Here is a 19715-nt window from a genome sequence, read left to right on the forward strand (position 1 = left end):
GGCAGAATCAAGGGCAACGAAGGGATCAGGAAAACTTAAGACACAGGTGGAGATTAAGCCAAATGTCTAGGAGCGTAAGAGCACAGAATTTGTTCTTGCTGCTCAGTACCTCATAACAGTAATCAGTCTTAAGAGATTCACAGAAAGCAAAAAAAAAATGCAATGATTTTGAACTGTCTGATGGCAGTACCATGCTCAGTGTCTTGGAAAGAAAGAGAGGAAGAAGGCACCTAGCAGGAAAACAGAGGCAATTGCGGTACGTAAAATCTGGAAATGGAGAAATGAAACTTCAGTTGGGCTCACTCAGCATCTTTTATGGCAGCTATAAGGTCTAGTTTTCTCTCCTTCCACTCACTGACCTGGGGTCGCCGTCAGCGAAGATGTCCCATTTTGTGTTGTTTCACTGGATTATGATACAGATCTTTATAGGTGAGTCTTCGCCTGATTGGTTGTGTGATTGCTCAGAAAACAAAAATTTCAATGGCAGCACTTGTTTTACCATGTATGTATGAAGAGGATGTAATTGTATACAGAATTTCAAAAAAAATTTTTAACTTATAGAGTTAACTTATGGAGTTAGAGTTAACATCTCAAGATGTTATTTTTTTAATTTTAAAAAGTGTATGTGGTTTCTTCTATCTATAAACTTGGTTAGTTTCCTCTGTCCCCCAAATTATCTGATTTATTTACTGCTGCTAAATACGTATTGCTGGTTTTGCTTCTCTGTCTGTCTCTCCACCATGACCCAAGGCAGACACAACCCAAGCCAAGGAATTGGAATATTGATAGAGTAACGAACATATATGCATGATAAAGAAAATATTTTCTGAAACCCTGAGGGCTGTCTGCTGCTTTTAACTGTGTACCGTTACAGGAGTCATAGAATCATTAAGGTTGGAAAAGACCACTAAGATCATCGAGTCCAATCATGAAGGAAAGCACGGCTGGAGATTACTCTCCTTCTAAACGCAAATGTTGAGTGCTTGCCCATCTAAAATCTGGGTCCTGAAAGAAATAGCAGTAATTTCTGCATGCACATTTAGGCATCGGTGATGCAGTTTCCAAATTGGTGAATGTGGCTCATGAAACATGACTTCACCTACTTCCAGTGAGGTATGAGCTCCTAGTGAGAGTTTGCTTGTAAATCACTCCAACATTTCAGGAAATGCTGCCTTAGATGACTAAATATTAATTGACCAAACTCTGCCAGGATGAAATATCCAGTATAATAATGACAGCGATTGCACTGTCTTTAAATCACTCTGATAAGTAGTGGAAATATTTTGGTAGGTGGTGGAACACACTGAGGTGTCTGCTGTGCAAGTGGCACTGTGATGTAGCCCAGGGGATTCCATAATATTTTTGGTCTTCTGCCAGACTCAGCAGAAGAAATAGGAGGCCTCTTTCCTTGCCATATCTTCATCCTCAGCATAAATTGGAGGGACAGGTCTCCATTTGCTCTTGTTTTCAAAAACTTTTTTATGCAGAACTACAGAAGGTTGACAGTGGCTTTTTGTTACCTTCTTCCCAGCTCTGTACTGAGAGAGGGTATCTTGAGACTCAAAAAATAAGATTGGCAGTTAAATATTTCTTTCTGGCTTATAGGATATTTTCTTTGAAGCCTGATTACTGCAAAAGCTTTAAGGAGAGATAAAAAAATAAGGTTGATAGGGAAAAGGTGTCAACTGTCTTCTGCAAAAAATGGAAGAAGCTATTCCTGAAATAGATCAAGGAAAAATCTTATTTTTCAGCCTGCTGTCTTGCATGTCTTTGTCCATCCAATGACCAGTCTACATGAGATAAAACCATTACAACAACAATTATACTGCTTAATGCTATCTATCATTGAGGGTTGTTCCAAGGGAAACTGTATATAAATATGTGTATATACATGATCTAAACAATTATGAATTCCTTCCTATCTTGGAATATATCATAAACATCTGGAGTCCAGTTCTCTCTCACTTGGAGTAAAGATTCAGAGTGACAAACCTCACTGACTTCAGTGGGACTGTCCAGGCACAGCTGATGCTCAGAGTGCCTTGGGTCAAGACTAGATGCTTAGGCAGGTCATTGCCATGGACAAGGACAAGTATACGGTGTCAGGATAGAACAGTCTCAGGAACTTCTTTCTTAATTTCAAAGTCATTTAAATTCAATCCTGTTTACTATTTCTTCTGGAAGATGTGTCTGTGGAAGAGGCTGCAGCTGAGAAAGAAATTACTTAGTCCTTGCTAGGAGGTTCATACTGTTGAAGCAAGATGGTTGATGTATCAGAGCTTTCCCTACTAACCTGCAGTGCAGGCAGATGTTAGGAACATTAGCTTTACATAAATTAAAAGAGGACTTGAAACTGCAAAAAATATAACTTCCTAGCACCAGTACTGGTGGGAAACTGCTCCGGAGACATTCTGGTGCCTTGTGTCTTCCCTCTTCTTCATTTCTTTCTTTTTTTCTAATAAGCTCAAGTCTCTGCTTATTTTAAAGAGAAGAGCAGGCAGAATTTAATTTGTTAAAGGGTTGCTTAATGAAGCTACTTTTGCATTGTGCAAGACTGGGATGAAATGAGAGCAGAAGATAAGTCCATTCATCCTCGAACTGCAGTGATGTCACCTCCAGGAATAGTTCAAGCTGGTCTTGGGTTTACAAATATCTTTGTTGGGGTGACTTGAAAATATATGTTAACCTGCTCCAGTGACTAACCCCATGCTTCTCTACTTTAGAGGCCAACCAGATGAATTTTGTTCTCTTGTCACCAAAAGAAGCTGGTTTCTCTGTTTTATGGTAGCAAGATGAATGAACCTACTTTTTCCACACAGTAAAACAAGCAGCCATTTTGAAAAGCCTTATGCTGTAGTCAGAAAATCTCTTTTTTTTTCTTTTCTTTTTTTTTTTTTTTCAAATTCTTCATTTGTTTCACTGCTAAAACTTCTGCCCTTCGTGCCATATTGCATGTTGTTTTGTCTGCTCCTACTCTTTTAGCATCTGGAGCAGTGGAAACCTGAACCAGTCAACATATCTTGCCAATGGGATAAGGGATAATGAAGCTGAAATGTCATCCCAATAACAAGTCATGAGGCAGCCTGCCACAGACTAAAACCTCACCTGGGGAATAGTCCATTAAAGAAAAAACAAGAGAGACATGGACACAATTGGTGGCATCTCTGTTTGCTATCTGGGAGTCATGCCAAAAAGAAAAGACATTTAAACAGCTGGCAAAATAGAAATGTTTGGCAAACCAGTGCCAGAGCTGGTGGTAGCAGCAACTGCTGTAAGTCCTCTGTGGGGTAAGGAAACCGTCTGGAAGATATGAGATCTGTGCGGTGATCCTCTTGCTGCAGAAGAGGATCAGATCTGGATGCTTCCCACATCCCTCGGTTCCTGCTCTACTGTATGTAAATGATATGATAACGCGGGGAAAAGCCAGCTAGGCAGGAGGACCAGCAAAGCCAGGATGAATGTAAACCAGAAGAGATTTATCACTGGATGTAAACTTTTATTTTTGTGTAGTGTTTCTCAAGAGGAAGAAATCCCTTTCAGGGCAATCTGGAATTGCATGGAAAGTTAAGAGGGAATGATCGCAAAGATTCAAACCAGATGCGAAGGTGGGTATTGGCTGTAAACCCAAAGAAGAGCTGGTCATCAGGAGTGAAAACACAATTCAAATCTGCATCTGTTGTTTTTAACATTGGTTTAACAATAGCTGTTTAAAACCCCAGTGAGCACAGGTCTGCAGGTAACTGAGAGTTGCCAGAGCTTGCTCAGGGACTGAAAGAGCTTTATGAAAATAGATTCCCATAGGCAGATCCCACCACTCTGCCAACTTAATTAGGACCTAATTTCACACAAGAGTAGGTAACTTGGCCCCTACTATTGAGTCCATCACAGAAAGGCAACTGTGACAGAATTTTTTGTTCAAAGGAGGTGATGGCAGACTGAGAACACCAGATGAGTTTTGAACCAGGTTTCTGAACAACTCTCAAAGAGTCTCTTAGAACAGGCAGTGAGATGGGAGCCGAATTCCCGAATTCCATTTGCACACGTCTGGTCTGTGTTTGGATCACCAGCAACAGCCTTGAGCTTTTGTCACCATGCACATGCACACATTTACTCTTAGCATTTTCTTCTTCAACAGTGCACACTGCATCGGGAACTGTTGTTCGAGGAGTGATAGGACAACCTGTCACCTTGCCTTGCTCCTACCAGGTGACACAAGAGAAGGATATCTCCGATATGTGCTGGGGCAGAGGTCCGTGCCCAAACTCCAAGTGCAGTAACAAACTTCTGCACACCACTGGGAGCAGGGTGACATTCAGAACATCGCAGCGGTACAACCTGCAGGGCTACGTTTCCTACGGAGATGTGTCTCTGACGATTCAGGAGGTGAAGGCAGAAGACGCGGGCACATACTGCTGCCGCGTGGAGATCCCGGGCTGGTTCAATGACATCAAGCGGAACATTCAGCTGGTGGTGGCCAGAGGTGAGTTTTGGGGTCTTCTCTGGATTTTTGAGCCATACAAGATTCTGGCTCTTCCATTTCTGTGAGTGTGTCAGGGAGTAACTGCTTGCAGCCTACAAATAAATCAAAACCACAAATCTGGGCTTTGCTCTTCCTGAGGCTTTTTTTTTTTTTTTTTTTTTTGCTGACTAGGCAGTAAATTTAAACAGTAACTCTCCTAACTTCAGTCACAATATTTAAGTAGGTAGATAATTTTCGGTAAATTTTTATTTGGCTTTCGTCAAGGAATGCTCTGATTCAGCTTGTCTCTTGGTTACAATCTTTCTATACAGTAACCTCTGTGAAGAAAAAGCCTACGAGAAATAGTTCCAAATCCAAAAAAGGTTCCAGAAAAACAACTTTTGCACCCCAAACAACCTCTGATCGTCAAGGAACAATGCAGACAACTATCTTCCTGACAACCACTGTCCCCCCAGCAGCTCCTGCAGCCACTGAGTCTCCAACAGTAAAAACTACTTTGTTCCCCCCAGTATTTGGTGAGACAGCAAGTGACACTTCTCTAGAAAAAATGGTGTCAACCAGTGCTCTGCCAGATTTTTCATCCAGTTTCCAAGCAGCTGATATGAGGACTGAAGGTGATGGCATCTTCTACTCAACAGAGTTAATCCATCTTCCTGAAGGTACAAAAATAACCAACACCAATGCTTTACTTGTCTATGTAACAGAGATAGTTTGTGTTAGCCTGGCTCGGGCATCATAAAGATTGTCAGCGACAAATAATTAACTATAGCTTGGAGGGTTTATTTGAAACATTTGTGAGTATGTGTACAGGTTGTATGTTTTAGAATCATAGACTCGTTTGAGTTAGAAGAGATTCTTAAGAACCATCTGGTCCAACTCCCCTGCAATGAACTGTGACACCCACACCTCCATCAGGTGCTCAGAGCCCCTCCAGCCTCACTTTGGGTGTCTGCAGGGATGGGGAACCACAACCTCTATGGCAACCTGAACCAGTGCCTCACCACCCTAATCAAAATGGAAATGCAAGACAGATGTTGTGGCTGGTGCAAGAGGAACAGGTGATTGAGCTTGCCTTCAGAAGAACGTTAACGGGCCGAAGAAATAAGTTGACAGAGACAGTGGATGGTGCCCAATTTCTGTTTGGCGGAGCTGCATTGTAAGCCAAGTTCAGACAGAACCTCGTCTGTTTTTGTTAGTTAATTTCTCACATGCGTTTGCCAGACAGATTGGGCTAGCTGGGTGTTTGGTTCCTGCTGGGCGTGCTCTCATTTAGTTTCTCTTCTGTCTTTGCCTGCTTTCCCCCAGCAACAGCCCTGCCAGAGCCAACCACACTTCAGACACCGAAGTTAACCCTTGGTCCTGCAGGTACGGAGAGGAGACACCAATAGTTGCTCCACCAATGAGGCTGTGGGTCGCTGCCAGAAAGTCTAATTTTGACCTGTGAGAACTGTGTGCTGGAGTGAGATATGCACTTTGTGTACTTCTGGTGTATTTGGGGGGTATTCCTGCTAAGCTGCTCTTCCTTCCTTTTTATTTTTGGGAAGAGTAATGGGGAGAGAAATGGAAAAAATGAGGGAGGAATGGGCATTGGAAAAGTGCCTTGTGAGCCCACAGCAGCTGGCCGGGACTCCAGCACGGAGCCCTCCAACAGCACCAAACAGCCAACTCCTGTGAGCTCCTGGCTGTTGCCCACCCTGCCATGGGCCATCAGCTGCCATGGGCTGCAGAGAAGACCCTTGGGGTCACAGCAGTGGGCTCTGCAGGCTGAGCTGTTCTTTTCCTGCCATATTGTGTTGCACAGGCAGAGGCCTGTAGTTGAGGCTGCCAAAATTCCTCACTCCTCTTTCTTTCTCTTTCCTCAGCAGTGCACACTGCATCGGGAACTGTTGTTCGAGGAGTGATAGGACAACCTGTCACCTTGCCTTGCTCCTACCAGGTGACACAAGAGAAGGATATCTCCGATATGTGCTGGGGCAGAGGTCCGTGCCCAAACTCCAAGTGCAGTAACAAACTTTTGCACACCACTGGGAGCAGGGTGACATTCAGAACATCGCAGCGGTACAACCTGCAGGGCTACGTTTCCTACGGAGATGTGTCTCTGACGATTCAGGAGGTGAAGGCAGAAGACGCGGGCACATACTGCTGCCGCGTGGAGATCCCGGGCTGGTTCAATGACATCAAGCGGAACATTCAGCTGGTGGTGGTCAGAGGTGAGTTTTGGGTCTTTGTACAGTCACCTGGGAGAAACTCTACACTGTAGGTGAGGTGAAAACCCAGGTGTGTCTGTTTGGCTGTTTGTTTCTGATAGAAGGTGTTTTAATTGATATAAGTAGTTTTCAGTGGAGGGCCGAAGCCAGTTGTCCATTTGAATCAAAGTCAGTGAGCACCTCTGATGAGAAAATCATAACTTGAACCATTTTTCCTTTCAAATGAAATGTTCGGTTTTTCATTTCATAACAATATTTGTGGATTTAAATCATAGAATCACCAAGGTTGGAAAAGACCGACAAGATCATCCAGTCCAACTGTCCACCTATCACCAAATGAAGTTGGAATCATCCTTTAATTCCTTGGAATTGGAATTAAATCCAATTTTTCATTTATTATTCATCTAATGTTAAAGATTGGTTTGATTTTACTAATTTTACAAGGAAACCCATGTTCAGAAATTTTTTCCTTCAAATGACTTTCAAATGAGTTTCAAATGACTTTTTCCTTATTTGGCCAAACTTCATGTTAAAGTAAGGATATTGCAAAGCCATTAAGAGGCTGAAAAGCATTGCAAAGCACAGGGAAAATATGGTAGCCACCCGCCCCACTGCAGAAAGAGCAACTGTTTTTCTGTCTTTACCGGAGGTTGTTCTGAGGTGCAATTGATGCTGATGTACACAGACCTCTAGACATGTCTGTTATAAGCAGTGTATTGGGAGAGTGGGGCAAAAATGCTGCAATCCCATTGCTATCTCCTAGTCTGAGGGCAACAGTTCATAAAAAAAGGACTGGTTGAAAGAATTAATGAGAAACTTGTGGCTGAAAAACGAAGCTTTCTAATTTTAAGAGGACATTGAAGAGCAAAAATATTCTGCACATTTAGGAGATTTGCCATGCAAGGTTCTAGTCCTTCCATTCTGTGAGAGGGTCAGGGAGGGAATGTTTGAAACCTCCAAAAAAAATTAAGCCCCAGAATAATGGGAATTGCTCACCTGAGGCTTGCTTTCTGCTAATTAGACAACTATTTTAAAACAGTTCTTTCAACTTCTTTCACAGCATTTTAGTAAATAGGTCATTTTCATTAATTTGGTTAATCGGCTTTCCTCAAGATGAGTTGTGAATGCTGAGATCCACCTTTTCTTTTGGTTACAATTTTTCCATGCAGCACCTCCAGTGATGACAACAACCATGGGAAAAGCTCCCATTTCCCCCAACCATTTCGGAACAACAACTTTTGCCCCCCAAGAAACCCCTGATCTTCAAGCAATCACATGGGCTGCTGTCCCCTCAGCAGCACCTGCTACCACCGAGTCTCCCCCAGCATTCGATGTGACAACAAGCAATAACTTTCTGGATAAAATGATAACAACCAGTGCTCTCCCAGATTTTTCATCCAACTTCCAAACAGATGATGCATGGACTGAAGGTGAAAGTGTGTTCTGCTCAACAAAGCCCATCTCTCTTCCTGAAGGTACAAAAATGACCAGCACCAATGCTTTCTTTTGTCTGTTTAACAGATTTTTTGTGTTAAGCTGACTTGGGCATCATAGCAACTTTCCAAGGACAGACGATGAACTGTGGCTTGGAAGGTTTCTCTGAGACATTGATGGGTATGCCCATAGGTATTATGTCTAAGGAAATGGGGGTCACATGTTGTGACTGACACCAAACTGTGGAGAATGGCCAAGAGAACAGGTGATTGGTTTTGCCTTCAGAGCAGTTTTATCAGGCTGGAGAAATAAGGTGATAGAAACATCGTCAAGTACCATAGAAATAAATGCAAATTCTTACACCTGGGTTGGGATACTCATTCATGCCTGCACTGTTGTATTTCTTGATTTGGGAAAGACAATTCAAATGCTCCACTGAAAAGGTCTTTTACTCAAATTACCTGCAGACATGAGAACTATGGTTCTGTTTTGCCTCTTAGTTGCAGATGCAGAATTGCATGAGCAGTTCTGAACACCATGTGAAGAACCCCTATGCAGTGATCTTTATGAGCAGTGGCTTTTATTTTGTTTCAGTGACTACTGAATTCCCAAGTACACTTCTGACTGCAGACAGAACTGAAGAGGCCAACATTTCTCTCTTGACAGATGATGTGCCAGCTGTAGGTGAGCACAATAACACTGGAAGGTCAAACGTTGCATGTTCAGAGAAATGATGAAGTTGTCTTAAACAGAAATATTGACAATTCTTAAGAGCACACCAAACATTTACTGACAGCTAGTTGTTGCATTTGTCAGTAAGAGGGATTTGGGATCCACAGAGTAGTTGTCTGAAATCAGGATGAAGCAACAGATGAAAATAGCATGTTTTCAAGGCCTCCAAAGGAAGCAGGTTTTGAGTCAACTGCTGCTGTTAGGTATCTCGGGTTTGAAATAAAAACTGCTCTTTGCCACCATCCAAGCTGAACTGTCAGATATCTGATCTGTCATCATTGCGAATCCACTGAGCTTTCTGTTTCAAACACTCCCTGAGTGTCATCACTGAACAGATTTGGCCAGATGTGGCTGCAGGCTCAGCTCTCCAGTGCCCACTGTATGCCCCTGGTGATGATGGAAAGCAGCAGGCAATTACCACAACCATCAGTCATTCCTTCGAGAGAAAAGGAACTGGGGTACAAAATCATGACAGACCTGAGAAATGAACAAACTCACGTGAAGTTTGCGCTTTATGGCTCTCAGTCAAGTACAAATGAAGACCAGACCATGTTATTCAGGTGTCAGAGCCTGTCCACCAGACATCTGGAAATGATGACTTCAAAAATAGAAAGCTAAAATTCAAGGATGGTGACATGTCTGGCTGTTAAGAGAGGCCACTGCACACTCAGGAACACAGTATTTAGGATTTTAGATCTTCTTTTGATAGATCTAGAGACTTGCAGTAAAAACAGAGTTTAGGAAACCATTCCTGAATGCCCATGGAGGCTCATGAAAGAGACTTAACTGATCTCTTGAGTATTTGTGAGCATTTCACAGCACTATTTTGCTTCTTATTTTTTTTTTATATAATTCTGGATAATGCCTGTGTTCTGTTGTAAATAAGGAGTCTTGGAAAGAGGCTTACCTCTGGGATTCAGAAGGAAACCGTGGGCTGGAAAGAGCCATCACTAAATGAGTAACAGCAGGCAATGTACCATGCTATGTGAATCATGCACACTCCCACCCCTGCAAAAACTTGTCATGCTGTTTCCAACAGCCAAACTGCCACGTGTCTGAAAATGCTACAGCATAGTTAAGCATCATTTCTTAATTTAAAAAAACAAAACAAAACAAAAAAAACTTCCTGCATGGGCATCATCTTATTGTAATGTTTCAGAGGTATTGAGAATCTACTTGAGAACTAGAAAACAAAGTGGATGGTGCCCAGTTTGTTTGGTGGAGCTGTGCTATAAGCCAAGTCCAGACAGAACCTCGTCTGTTTTTGTTAGTTAATTTCTCACATGCGTTTGCCAGACAGATTGGGCTAGCTAGGTGTTTGGTTCCTGCTGGGCGTGCTCTCATTTAGTTTCTCTTCTGTCTTTGCCTGCTTTCCCCCAGCAACAGCCCTGCCAGAGCCAACCACACTTCAGATGCCAAAGTTAACCCTTGGTCCTGCAGGTATGGAGAGGAGGCACCAATAGTTGTTCCACCAACCAGGCTGTGGGTCACTGCCAGGAAGTCTAATTTTGACCTGTGAGACGTGTGCTGGAGTGAGATATGCTGTATTTGTTACTCACCAGAATCTATTTTCTACTCCAATGGAAACTTCTATTGCTAAAATTGCATGCATGCGAGCTACCTGTGTCCTGTCCATGTCTCTGATAACATTCAAACGCATGCTTTGGTAGATGGAAACAAAGCAGCTCAGCTGTCATAGGGAAGCTGATCTGAAATCTGAACTGAGATAGTTGGGGAGATCCACCAAAAAAGTTATCTACTGGAGGAAAGAAAAAAAAACATGCAGATTTGTTCTCTAGTGGGATTACTTGTGACTGCCTGTTCAGCCCTTCTGCCAGGTGACATCTGGGGAGCCTCATGCATACAGTGCTTCCTTCAGCTGTGGTTTTGGACACCGTAAGCGTGTTATATGTACATGCCCCAGTAAGTGACTCATCTGGTCTCCAGTGCATTTTGCTAACACTGAGGCTCCATGGTTGTTGCCTTGTCAGACCCTTGGAAGCACTTTTCATCACAGTCTTTCTATACACTAGGGTATGACCCAGTGCACAGAAACTTTCCTGTCCTGAGATGAGCTGCGGTTTCAATTTGCTGAGCTGAGCCACTCTTCTTTCTTTGGGATGCTGTTCAGCATTGGGTGCTTCCTGTGAGGGATCAAGAGCTTCAAATACTTAAATACTTCAGTATTTCATAGCGTGAGGTCATGATAAGCCCAGGCCATGCCTAGGTTAATTTTTTTTATGACTTGAAATTCACCAGCCAAAATCAAGGTAGTAGGATCAGAGGACAGCAGCCTAAAAGTTTGCTGCAAGATTTCTCAAGCATTCGTTTAGTTCATTCCTATGCCCAAAATATAGAAAACCAGAACATCTGAATTATTTTTAATAACCTAAGATTAAAAAAAAGAGAAAGAAAGAAAGGAGACCTAACAAAACACCATCTTGATAGAGCTATCTTAAACCTGTGGTAAGTTATTTGAACTTAACATAAAGGTATTTCCTGTGGTTTTCAGCTAAAGCAAGCGCATGTAACTCTGACCACACATAAACAGAGGCAGCTCCTCCAGTGAGACTTGTGCCTTGCTGACTACCTATGCTCTCTGCTACATCTTGGCATGCTTACAGAAGTTAAAACTCTCACAAGAGATGAGTTTCTTCCATCTCACTTCATGGGCTGTCCCTTGGAAGCCTCTTATTTCCTTGATGAAGGCTGATGCTTCCCGATGGTTGCCTGTATACAGTTTGTGGCTGAAAGAGATTGTAAACTGCTGGTTGCGAGGTGCTTCATTTCTCCTACTCAGGGCCAGACTTTGCACGGTGGCCCTCCCTCCCTCAGATGACTGTCCCAGAAATAATTTACTTCTCTTTTGTTTTCAGAGACTTCACTGGGTTCAACCGGCAATACAGAGAAAGCTGGGATAAAATTTTCTGTAAGTGTCACGAGTGTTTGATTAACGAGATGCCAGGACAGCAGGAAGAGCTGGTGATTTTTCAATGCATTGATGCCAAATGAATAATCTTTGCAAAACAGTAGCCTGGACTTTTGCGCAGAAGCTCAGGAACGACATATTCACCTTTTGCTTGTCCAGTGGGTAGTGTCAAAACCTGCAGCAATCCCATCTGGTTTGGGCACTTCCAAAAATTCCTCATCTCCCCAGCACCTCTGTATGAGGTGTTGTCCTCGGAGTGCGAGCAGGCAAGAGGCCCCTTCTGGAGGTTGTTTCATTTCCCTGTCTCTAGTTAAGAGAAAGATAAGGGTGACTAAGCTCCTATAGACTTATTAAGAAGTTCATGGTTAGTGGGATGAATTTAGGCTCAAATGCTTCAGAGACAAGTTTATTAAATATTTAACAGGCAATTCATGCTGTTTATCATGATCATCCTGACGTATCTTCTTCTGGCAAGCTCAGAAGAGTGTTGCAAACTCAGCCTCATGCAGATATTTCAGACCTTTTAGCTTGGAGCTCACTTCTGCATGGATAGTTCTGACGCAGAAATGCTTTCAAAGACTTTTCAGTTTTTCTCTTCTCTTTTCCAGCTTCCAATCTCCACCATTCTCGGCATATCTCTCATAGGGATATCTGTTATTTTAATGTTGATACTCTTATCATTGCTTTGGAAACGTAAGTACCACCAAGCTCTTACTTTTTAATGTTTCCAGTGGTGGCCTAATGCAGATATCCTTCTGTATCTCTGATGAATCCTCTGGTAGATCTGCCATGGACTGTGTAACAACACTCAGTTCATTTTATGGAGCTGTTGTCCATAGCCCAGGACTATGTCAGCATGGGGATGAGGTAGGGATGCAGCAAGAGGAAACCTGTGGAAAGAATGCATTCACTTGTCAAGTTCTGGTTCTGACTGTGGGCTCTTGCTCTTAGTAATGTGGTCCTGTAGTTTCCTGGAATTGCTCCTGGTGAACACTGATGTAACTTAGAATGAGAGCCTTTCTTTCCTGCTTAGCTCACAGAAATGTTGAAGCTTGCTGTCTTTGCTTCTGAACTCATTTGACTGATGTGATAGAATTGTGGATTTCTGTTTTGTCATGGTGACAATATTATTTTGCTTCTAGGTAGACGCATGAGGAAGTTTATTATGAAAAGGTAATCCATTTTATAATTTTCTATTAAAAATTCCAACATATTTTTTCTTAGAAAAACAGAGGTTATTTGCAACTAATTGTAATGGGTGCAGTACTGGTTTGTGGGGCTGATAATTTGAGTTATCAGACAACTTCACCCCAGAAAATCAAACAGTGGTTCCTGGAAACTTCTCAGATATAGTGTTGAACAGACATCCAGCGCACTGGGGAATGTTAGCAACTGACACTGGGACACACTGACCCCAGCTTAAGAAAATTCCTCACCTGCATTATTTTTTGACCAAATGGAATGATAGAATGGTATGGGAAGGGATCTTAATGATCACCTAGTTCCGTGCCATGGACAGGATAAATACTAGTGCATGAGCCTGGTGAGGCTGGTTTAAAGCAAGGAAGTTGTAAATGGTGAGAAAAAAAAAAGGCAATTTTTTTCTCATCTGTTTGTCTTGGCTCAGGAAGAGATCAGAGACTTACAAACGGTCCTCCATGGAGTAGCAATTCATTCCAATGGACAAAAAAAAATGGGCCCCAGGAAGGGCACGCTGCAGCAGCATGGCAAACCAAACCTTCCACCAGTGGGTAAAGCTTGCAGCCATCGTGAGGCCACTGCACCCCATCACATCCTCCTTGAGTCACATGGAAGTATACCAGGTGACCACTGAGGTGGTCGTTTTGAAACAGATGTGAAATATTTCAGTATGATGAATCACCCAGTGCAGGTGTTCCTAATAAGCTCATGTTTTCTGTCTTGTCTTGAACACAGGATTTTCTCTAACAAAACACAGTGTTGTCTATTGAAGTATCAGCCTTTGCCAATGATCAGTACTTTATAAATAGTAGATGGTCTCCTACTGCATACCTAGTGGATGAGGGCTGGGGGCCAAGGAGGGGCTCCTTTCTGAACCCCATTGTGTTTCTCTGCCAGCTGTCACTATAAGATCTGAACAGGCCTTTCCTAATTGTTAGAATGATGCATGCAAGGTAAATACTTCATGGTGTAAATAAGTAGACTTTTACCATTGAAATCAGTGGCCTCAGTAGCTCCTGGTCTCTGTTCCAATGGGAATGTGCCAATACTGCAAATAAAGAAGGGTGCTGTGAATCATCAAAGTGCTTTTGCCCCATCCATACTGATCTATGCTTATCACTACAGCCTTAGACCTGCTGAAGACCTTGAAAAAGTTTTCAGTGGCTCTGAAGGAGAAAACAACCTTTTTGTGCTGTGAAGAGCTCCTGCATTGTCAGTGCATGGCCTGGAAAAAAGCACAGCTGCACTGCAAATAGGAAGGACCTGTTTCAGGCTGCACCGAGAGACATTTGTGAGCCCTCAAAATATCAGTGGGTGTAAACCAAAGGCCAAAGCTTCAACTACGAATATTTAAAATCTTTGTGCAAATTTTTCCATCTCACCTTTAAAGCTCACTGTATAAAGAAGCTTCTTTTAGAATATGCATTATTCAGTAGTATTTCTGGGATCTGCGTTCTTATTAATACCGTGTTACAGAATTAAATTTGTTTTTCTCCATGTTTTACTAATGCTTTTCCTTGAATACAACTCAGACTGTGAGGAACAGAGGAAATGGCAGTGAATGCTGCTTAACTTTGAAGTGCAAAGAAATATAAAAATCAGCAAATACAAAGTTTCTTATTGCTTTTATATAATCAAGAGAAAAATTAAGCCACGGGAATGCTGTAAGAATAAATAAAGATGCAGATCACTTCAGGGGTTCCAATGCTGCCCTTGATTCAGCATGTTCGAGTGACCCTTGGAGACTACGCTAATAAACTTTGTAATTTACCACTAGAAATTGCATTTTTTATGCCACATCCTAGAGCATTTAAGCAGGAGTTACTTATTCCCCAGGCACTGAAATGACTGGTGTGCTATCTCAGCTCTCCAAAGAAGTGCTGCAGCATTTCCAGAGATGGAAAACGGCCCAGAAGTCCAACCCCATAACATCCCCCACTGCTCATTTGTAAATCCCCGTCTCCTCCAGCAGTGTGCTTAGGGGATCCCCACTCATTTGTTTACATTTGCCTTTTTGTCCTCATCACAACAAGCTGCAAAATGGTGTTTCAGCTGGGTTGAGATTTCGGCTCTAAAATACAGCTTGTGCTGGTGGTCTACCTTGTGGGGTCAGTGCAGTGGGACTGGCTATGGGAGCTTGCTTGGAGGAGGGGTCATCTGTGGGATATATCACTCATCTGTGTCATTGGAGTCCTCACCTGCCCTGTGGGATCAGCACGGGAGGCAGTTCAAACCCATGACACCATTTGTTACCTCCATTGCCTGCAGTTCTCAATCCCTGCTACAGCAACTCCAGGAAAGGACCACTTGAGCTGAGAGCACATGATGGAAGCATCATTTGAGCAAAATGCGGCAGCCCTGGGCTTCCCCATCAGTCACGCTTGGGGCTGTGGTGAGAATTTTATCTCTACACAGATTCTCCCAGCCCACATGAGGTTGCACGAGTTCTGGGGAGACAGAGGAGGTTCCTCTGTGGGGTCCTGCTCAGTCTTGCATGGGTTCAAGACCTTGCTGAGCATGCTGGTCCTGTGTTCCTGGACCATGCAGTTTTGATGCTCTCCTTTAAAAGAACAAAATAGCATTTTGTTTTTGTTTTGTTTCTTCCAATTAGCAGGACTGGGCCAATCCAAGACTTCTGCAGAGCAGGGTTGGCTCTTGTTGGGGATGGTTTCAGCATGTTGGCTGCTGGACTGGAAGGTCCTGCTTTAGGGGGATGCAGAAGGGCAGAAGAAATAAGAGCCAATGAAGTGAGTTTGATCTGATCATCCATGTGGAAATACAGCCCGGAAATGCAGTAGGGAGGCTGGGTTGTATGTGTAACTTATCTTGCTGAGCACTTTTATTTATCTTTGTTCCCGCCCCAATTACTGAGGCTGAGATTTGGGTTTAGTATGGCAATTTCAAGCAAGGAATCCTGGGGGGATTGTATTTAAATGAAAATACATTGAAATACTTTCTGAGGATCTAACCCTACATGTCAGTATTCTCAGTGAAAGGTTAAAGGGACTCTTTTAGCTGGAGGACAAAAACAAACGCTGTATTCCAAAAGCAACAGATGTTCCAGAATGCAATTTCTGGATCTAGGGAAGGAAAACAGCATTAAAGCAGTACTTTTTCTTTCTTTTTTTTTTTTTTTTTAAGAAAGAAAAGGCTTACAGAGAGTATGTCATTGGCATCTGGAAATGTTGGTCTTTATTTTTTAAACTTTCACTTAGAATCACAGAATCTTTTGAGTAGGAAGAGACCCTTAAGGGTCATCTGATCTGACTCCCTGCAGTGAACAGGGACACCCATAGCTCCACCAGGTGCTCAGAGCCCCTCCAGCCTGACGTTGGATGTCTGCAGGGATGGGGTACCACCACCTCTCCGGGCAACCAGTGCCAGTGCCTCACTGCCCTTACTGTAAAAAAACTTGTTCCTTATATCCACTCTAAATCTCCCCTCTTTTAGTTTGAAACCATTTCCCCTTGTCCTATCCCAACAGACCATGCTTAAAGAGTCTGTCCCCTTCTTTCTTACAGCCCTCCAAAGCTCTGAGGCCAAGATAACCCTCTCGTGAGCAGCCTGAAACAAGACCTGGGGTGTAAGCTGCAAGGCCCTTCATTGCCCAGTTCTTGGGGCTAGGAAAACCTGGGGAAAAGCAGCCTTGCAGCTGCTGCAGGGCTTGTGCTGTTGTGTTGTAGGGTGCTTGTTGTGGTGCTTGCTGTGTTTGCCAATGCCAGCCTTCCTCCTTCATCAAAATGCCGAATTAAATTGGGTGAAGTGGATATGATGTGAAGAGAACGTGACTGAACTCCTCCATTAGTATGGAGCAGGTATAGAAAAGCATTTAAAAAGAGGTGATCTGAACATTTTGGAACATGGGATTGGCTAGTGGAAAAAAAAAAGAAAAACCAACAACAACAGGAAGAAATACTGAAAAACACAGGCAGACACTGAGTTACAGGTACAAATCCTCTAAAGAGAATCCCAAGGAATAAATTAAGTATCACTCTGAGATTAATGAGTCCTCTCTTAATAGACTTTACTGGAGCTGACTGCTCTGATGGTCCCTCTCCATCTCAGCAGAACATTCCATTATGTCTCAGGGTTTGTTTCTTAGCCTTAATGCGCTTTTCTAGGCATTTTTTAAGGTTAATATAAATAAATCTCTGGGTTCCAAAGGTAGAATCTAATTGGAGCTTAAGAAGGAGCAAGCAGAAGAGAAGAATGCGGCTGAGTACATAGGAAATTAGAAATAAGAATAAATAGCGTCATGGGACTTGGGGAAAGAACAGAGATAACCGTGCCATGTGAGATGAATGCATGAAAAAGCGGAAAATTTTAGTCTGGTAGGAAGAGATATGGGAGGTGCTGCTGCAGATGTGACAGCAGATGGCAAAGTTGAGCTGCAGAGAAACAGCTGAAGCCATGCAAAGGGGCCGTAGAGCTGGTGTACTGAGATTAAGGGGGGGCTCCTACAGAGAGTGCTTTGGTGGGAAGGATAATCTCCTGTCCTTTAACAACGTCAGCTTAAGAGTTCTCACTGGTTTGATGCTGAAGATGCAAGAGAGATGCAACCTAGAGTGGGCAAAAAGCACTGGAAAGACTGGAGAGGAATATATTGGGAAAGACTATTTAGCACAGTCTGTTGGGACAGGACAAAGGGGAATGATTTCAAATCATTGAAACCAGGGGAGATTTAGATTGGTTATAAGGAAAAGGTTTTTTACAGTAAGGGCAGTGAGGCACTGGCACAGGTTGCCAGAGAGTTGGTGGTTGCCCCATCCCTGCAGACACCCAAGGTCAGGCTGGAGGGGATCTGAGCACCTGGTGGAGCTGTGGGTGTCCCTGCTCATTGCAGGGGGGTCGGACCAGATGGCCCTTAAGGGTCCCTTCCACCTCAAATGATTCTGGTATCAGAATCATCACTGAATCATGAGAATCAAGCTCATTGACTCTAGTCTTTGAGATGCTGACCCTTTCCAAGGGGAAGGAAATCCACCCCTTCTCCAAACAGAAGCATTATTTTCTTCTAAGAAGGAAAGAAGCTGCATGTTCTGCTGCAATTTCAAAAAATGCCAAAAACTTTTTTGAATCAAGAAAATAATATTTTCCTATGTAGGAAAAGGGTATTTTATTTAATTATTTTGTATTTTTACTTTTTAAACACATAGGAAAAGGAGAGTAGGATGAGTTATCCAAACCAGGGAATAAGTCCTATCTATAGTTATGTTTTCTAAAACAAAAAGTACAGAGGTCTGGCTCTCCTCTTCTTAAATGCTCCAGTCTTGAATACTCAGATTTACATATAATGAAGATTCATGGCTTCAAATTTACCCTCAACCACCAGAGCTAGTGTCATTCTTAACTAAGTCACCCAGTAGTTACACACACCACAAAATCATCTGCATGTTTAATGCAGAGCAGAGAATTTCTATGGAGAAATCTATAGCTTTTAATCCAGCAATGAATCATTTATGGGATTTTGGATTATTCGCTTTGCACTGAATTAAGTTGTCTGTCTTTCACAAAGCAAGACCCCCCCCAGCATGCTGTGTGTCACAGACCGAGCCTACTGGTGATCTATGTTGCTGGGATGAATTATTTATTGGACATTTTAGATCACTTGCTCAGTGGTGAACTAAGCCAGTTAATTTTAAATCTGTTCATATCCATTCTTAAGTACACAAAATGATTTTATGTACATGATATTCATCTCTCTTTCTTCCTCACTTTCTCTCCTGTGCGGTAGTGAATTATCCACAAGGTTTGGGTTGAGCTAGTTTTGGATGTAGTCAAACTTCCCCTTGAGGGAGGCAGTGGCAGTAGCTTGTCCCGGGGATTTGCCCCAGCTGTTCTTGGGCAAATGCAGCAGGTGTCTGTACGAGCCCCTCAGCTCTCAGCTGTATCCCATTTTAAAAACGAAGCGAAAGGATTGCTGGGTTTTTTTAGCTTGTAGTGCACACAGTACACTTCTCTTAATCCTCAGGAAGCTCAGCAGCAAACTTCTCAATGGATCTTAGTACGGGGAGTAAGGAAAATCCCATAGATTTCTGTGATCAAACACTGGTTTTATTTTTTTTCTCAACCTGCAAGCCTCACCTGACAACGGGGACAGCTCCTTCCCAGGGCTTTCCTGCGAGCTCTGCTTCAAGGACAAGGGGAAATCAGTCTCTCAACTGAGTGGTGAGTTGATGCTGCTTTTGAATTTTACTTGGTGTTTTATGCCCTTGGTCCATTATCTAATGAAGATTATGATGAGGTAATTATGGAAATACACAAATTGCAACCTCATGAATACCAAAGAAATTCATGATGATCCGTGCTAAAAGAATGCATAAAAATGCAAATCCATTGTAAATGGGTAGTAGTAAATCTTGTTAATATTAATAATGTAGAGCTTTTAATTGCATCAGGCCTGGATGAATTCTAACCAAAGCCCTCTGAGGAGAGTTTTTAAGACTTTATCCTGTGAACTGTGTACCATGAGGTCAAAGGGAGCTCTTACTTGGCTCTGCTTGGTGTCTGGTTACCCTTGGCTCCTTCCATAGTCGAGGGGGGGGAGGGCACTGGTCCAGAAGGTGATGCAGCCCACCCAAGGGGAGGGGAAGCATGCCCTGTGATGGGAGAGCTGCAGAACAGGCATTGCTAACTGTGTGCAAGACCCTGGAATCATGCCATAGAGACTTACAGTGTAAGTTTTTGTTGTGTGGCTTTGACTATAAAGTTAGTTTAAATAGCACTGCTGGAT

The 19715-nt window shown here is 42.8% G+C and overlaps 1 protein-coding gene across 4 annotated transcripts; it reads left to right on the top strand.

Annotated features, from left to right (window-relative positions):
* Positions 292 to 19085, top strand: LOC110405411 (T-cell immunoglobulin and mucin domain-containing protein 4-like). 4 transcript variants are annotated; one of them, XM_021410680.1, is made up of 12 exons: positions 292 to 429; positions 4136 to 4480; positions 4792 to 5139; positions 5786 to 5845; positions 6343 to 6690; positions 7857 to 8162; positions 8716 to 8805; positions 10234 to 10293; positions 11730 to 11782; positions 12391 to 12475; positions 12925 to 12955; positions 19061 to 19085. In XM_021410680.1, the coding sequence occupies exons 1-12, from the start codon at positions 381 to 383 to the stop codon at positions 19068 to 19070; spliced, it is 1785 nt and encodes a 594-aa protein (XP_021266355.1). In that variant the 5' UTR covers positions 292 to 380; the 3' UTR covers positions 19071 to 19085. The 4 variants fall into 4 exon arrangements, with proteins under 4 accessions (XP_021266355.1, XP_021266352.1, XP_021266353.1 ...); XM_021410677.1 differs by lacking the exon at positions 19061 to 19085 and adding an exon at positions 14108 to 14677; XM_021410678.1 differs by lacking the exon at positions 19061 to 19085 and adding an exon at positions 14108 to 14677 and having other exon boundaries at positions 6346 to 6690.

Source organism: Numida meleagris, chromosome 12 (genome assembly GCF_002078875.1).
Source record: "Numida meleagris isolate 19003 breed g44 Domestic line chromosome 12, NumMel1.0, whole genome shotgun sequence".
Lineage (NCBI taxonomy): Eukaryota > Metazoa > Chordata > Aves > Galliformes > Numididae > Numida > Numida meleagris.

Excerpts from the sequence above, each read along its gene's own strand:
- LOC110405411 (XM_021410677.1), top strand. The coding sequence starts at position 381 with ATGTCCCATTTTGTGTTGTTTCACTGGATTATGATACAGATCTTTATA. Across the intron at positions 4,481-4,791 it reads TCAGCTGGTGGTGGCCAGAG|TAACCTCTGTGAAGAAAAAG; the intron begins GTGAGTTTTGGG and ends CTTTCTATACAG. Across the intron at positions 5,846-6,342 it reads GTTAACCCTTGGTCCTGCAG|CAGTGCACACTGCATCGGGA; the intron begins GTACGGAGAGGA and ends CTCTTTCCTCAG.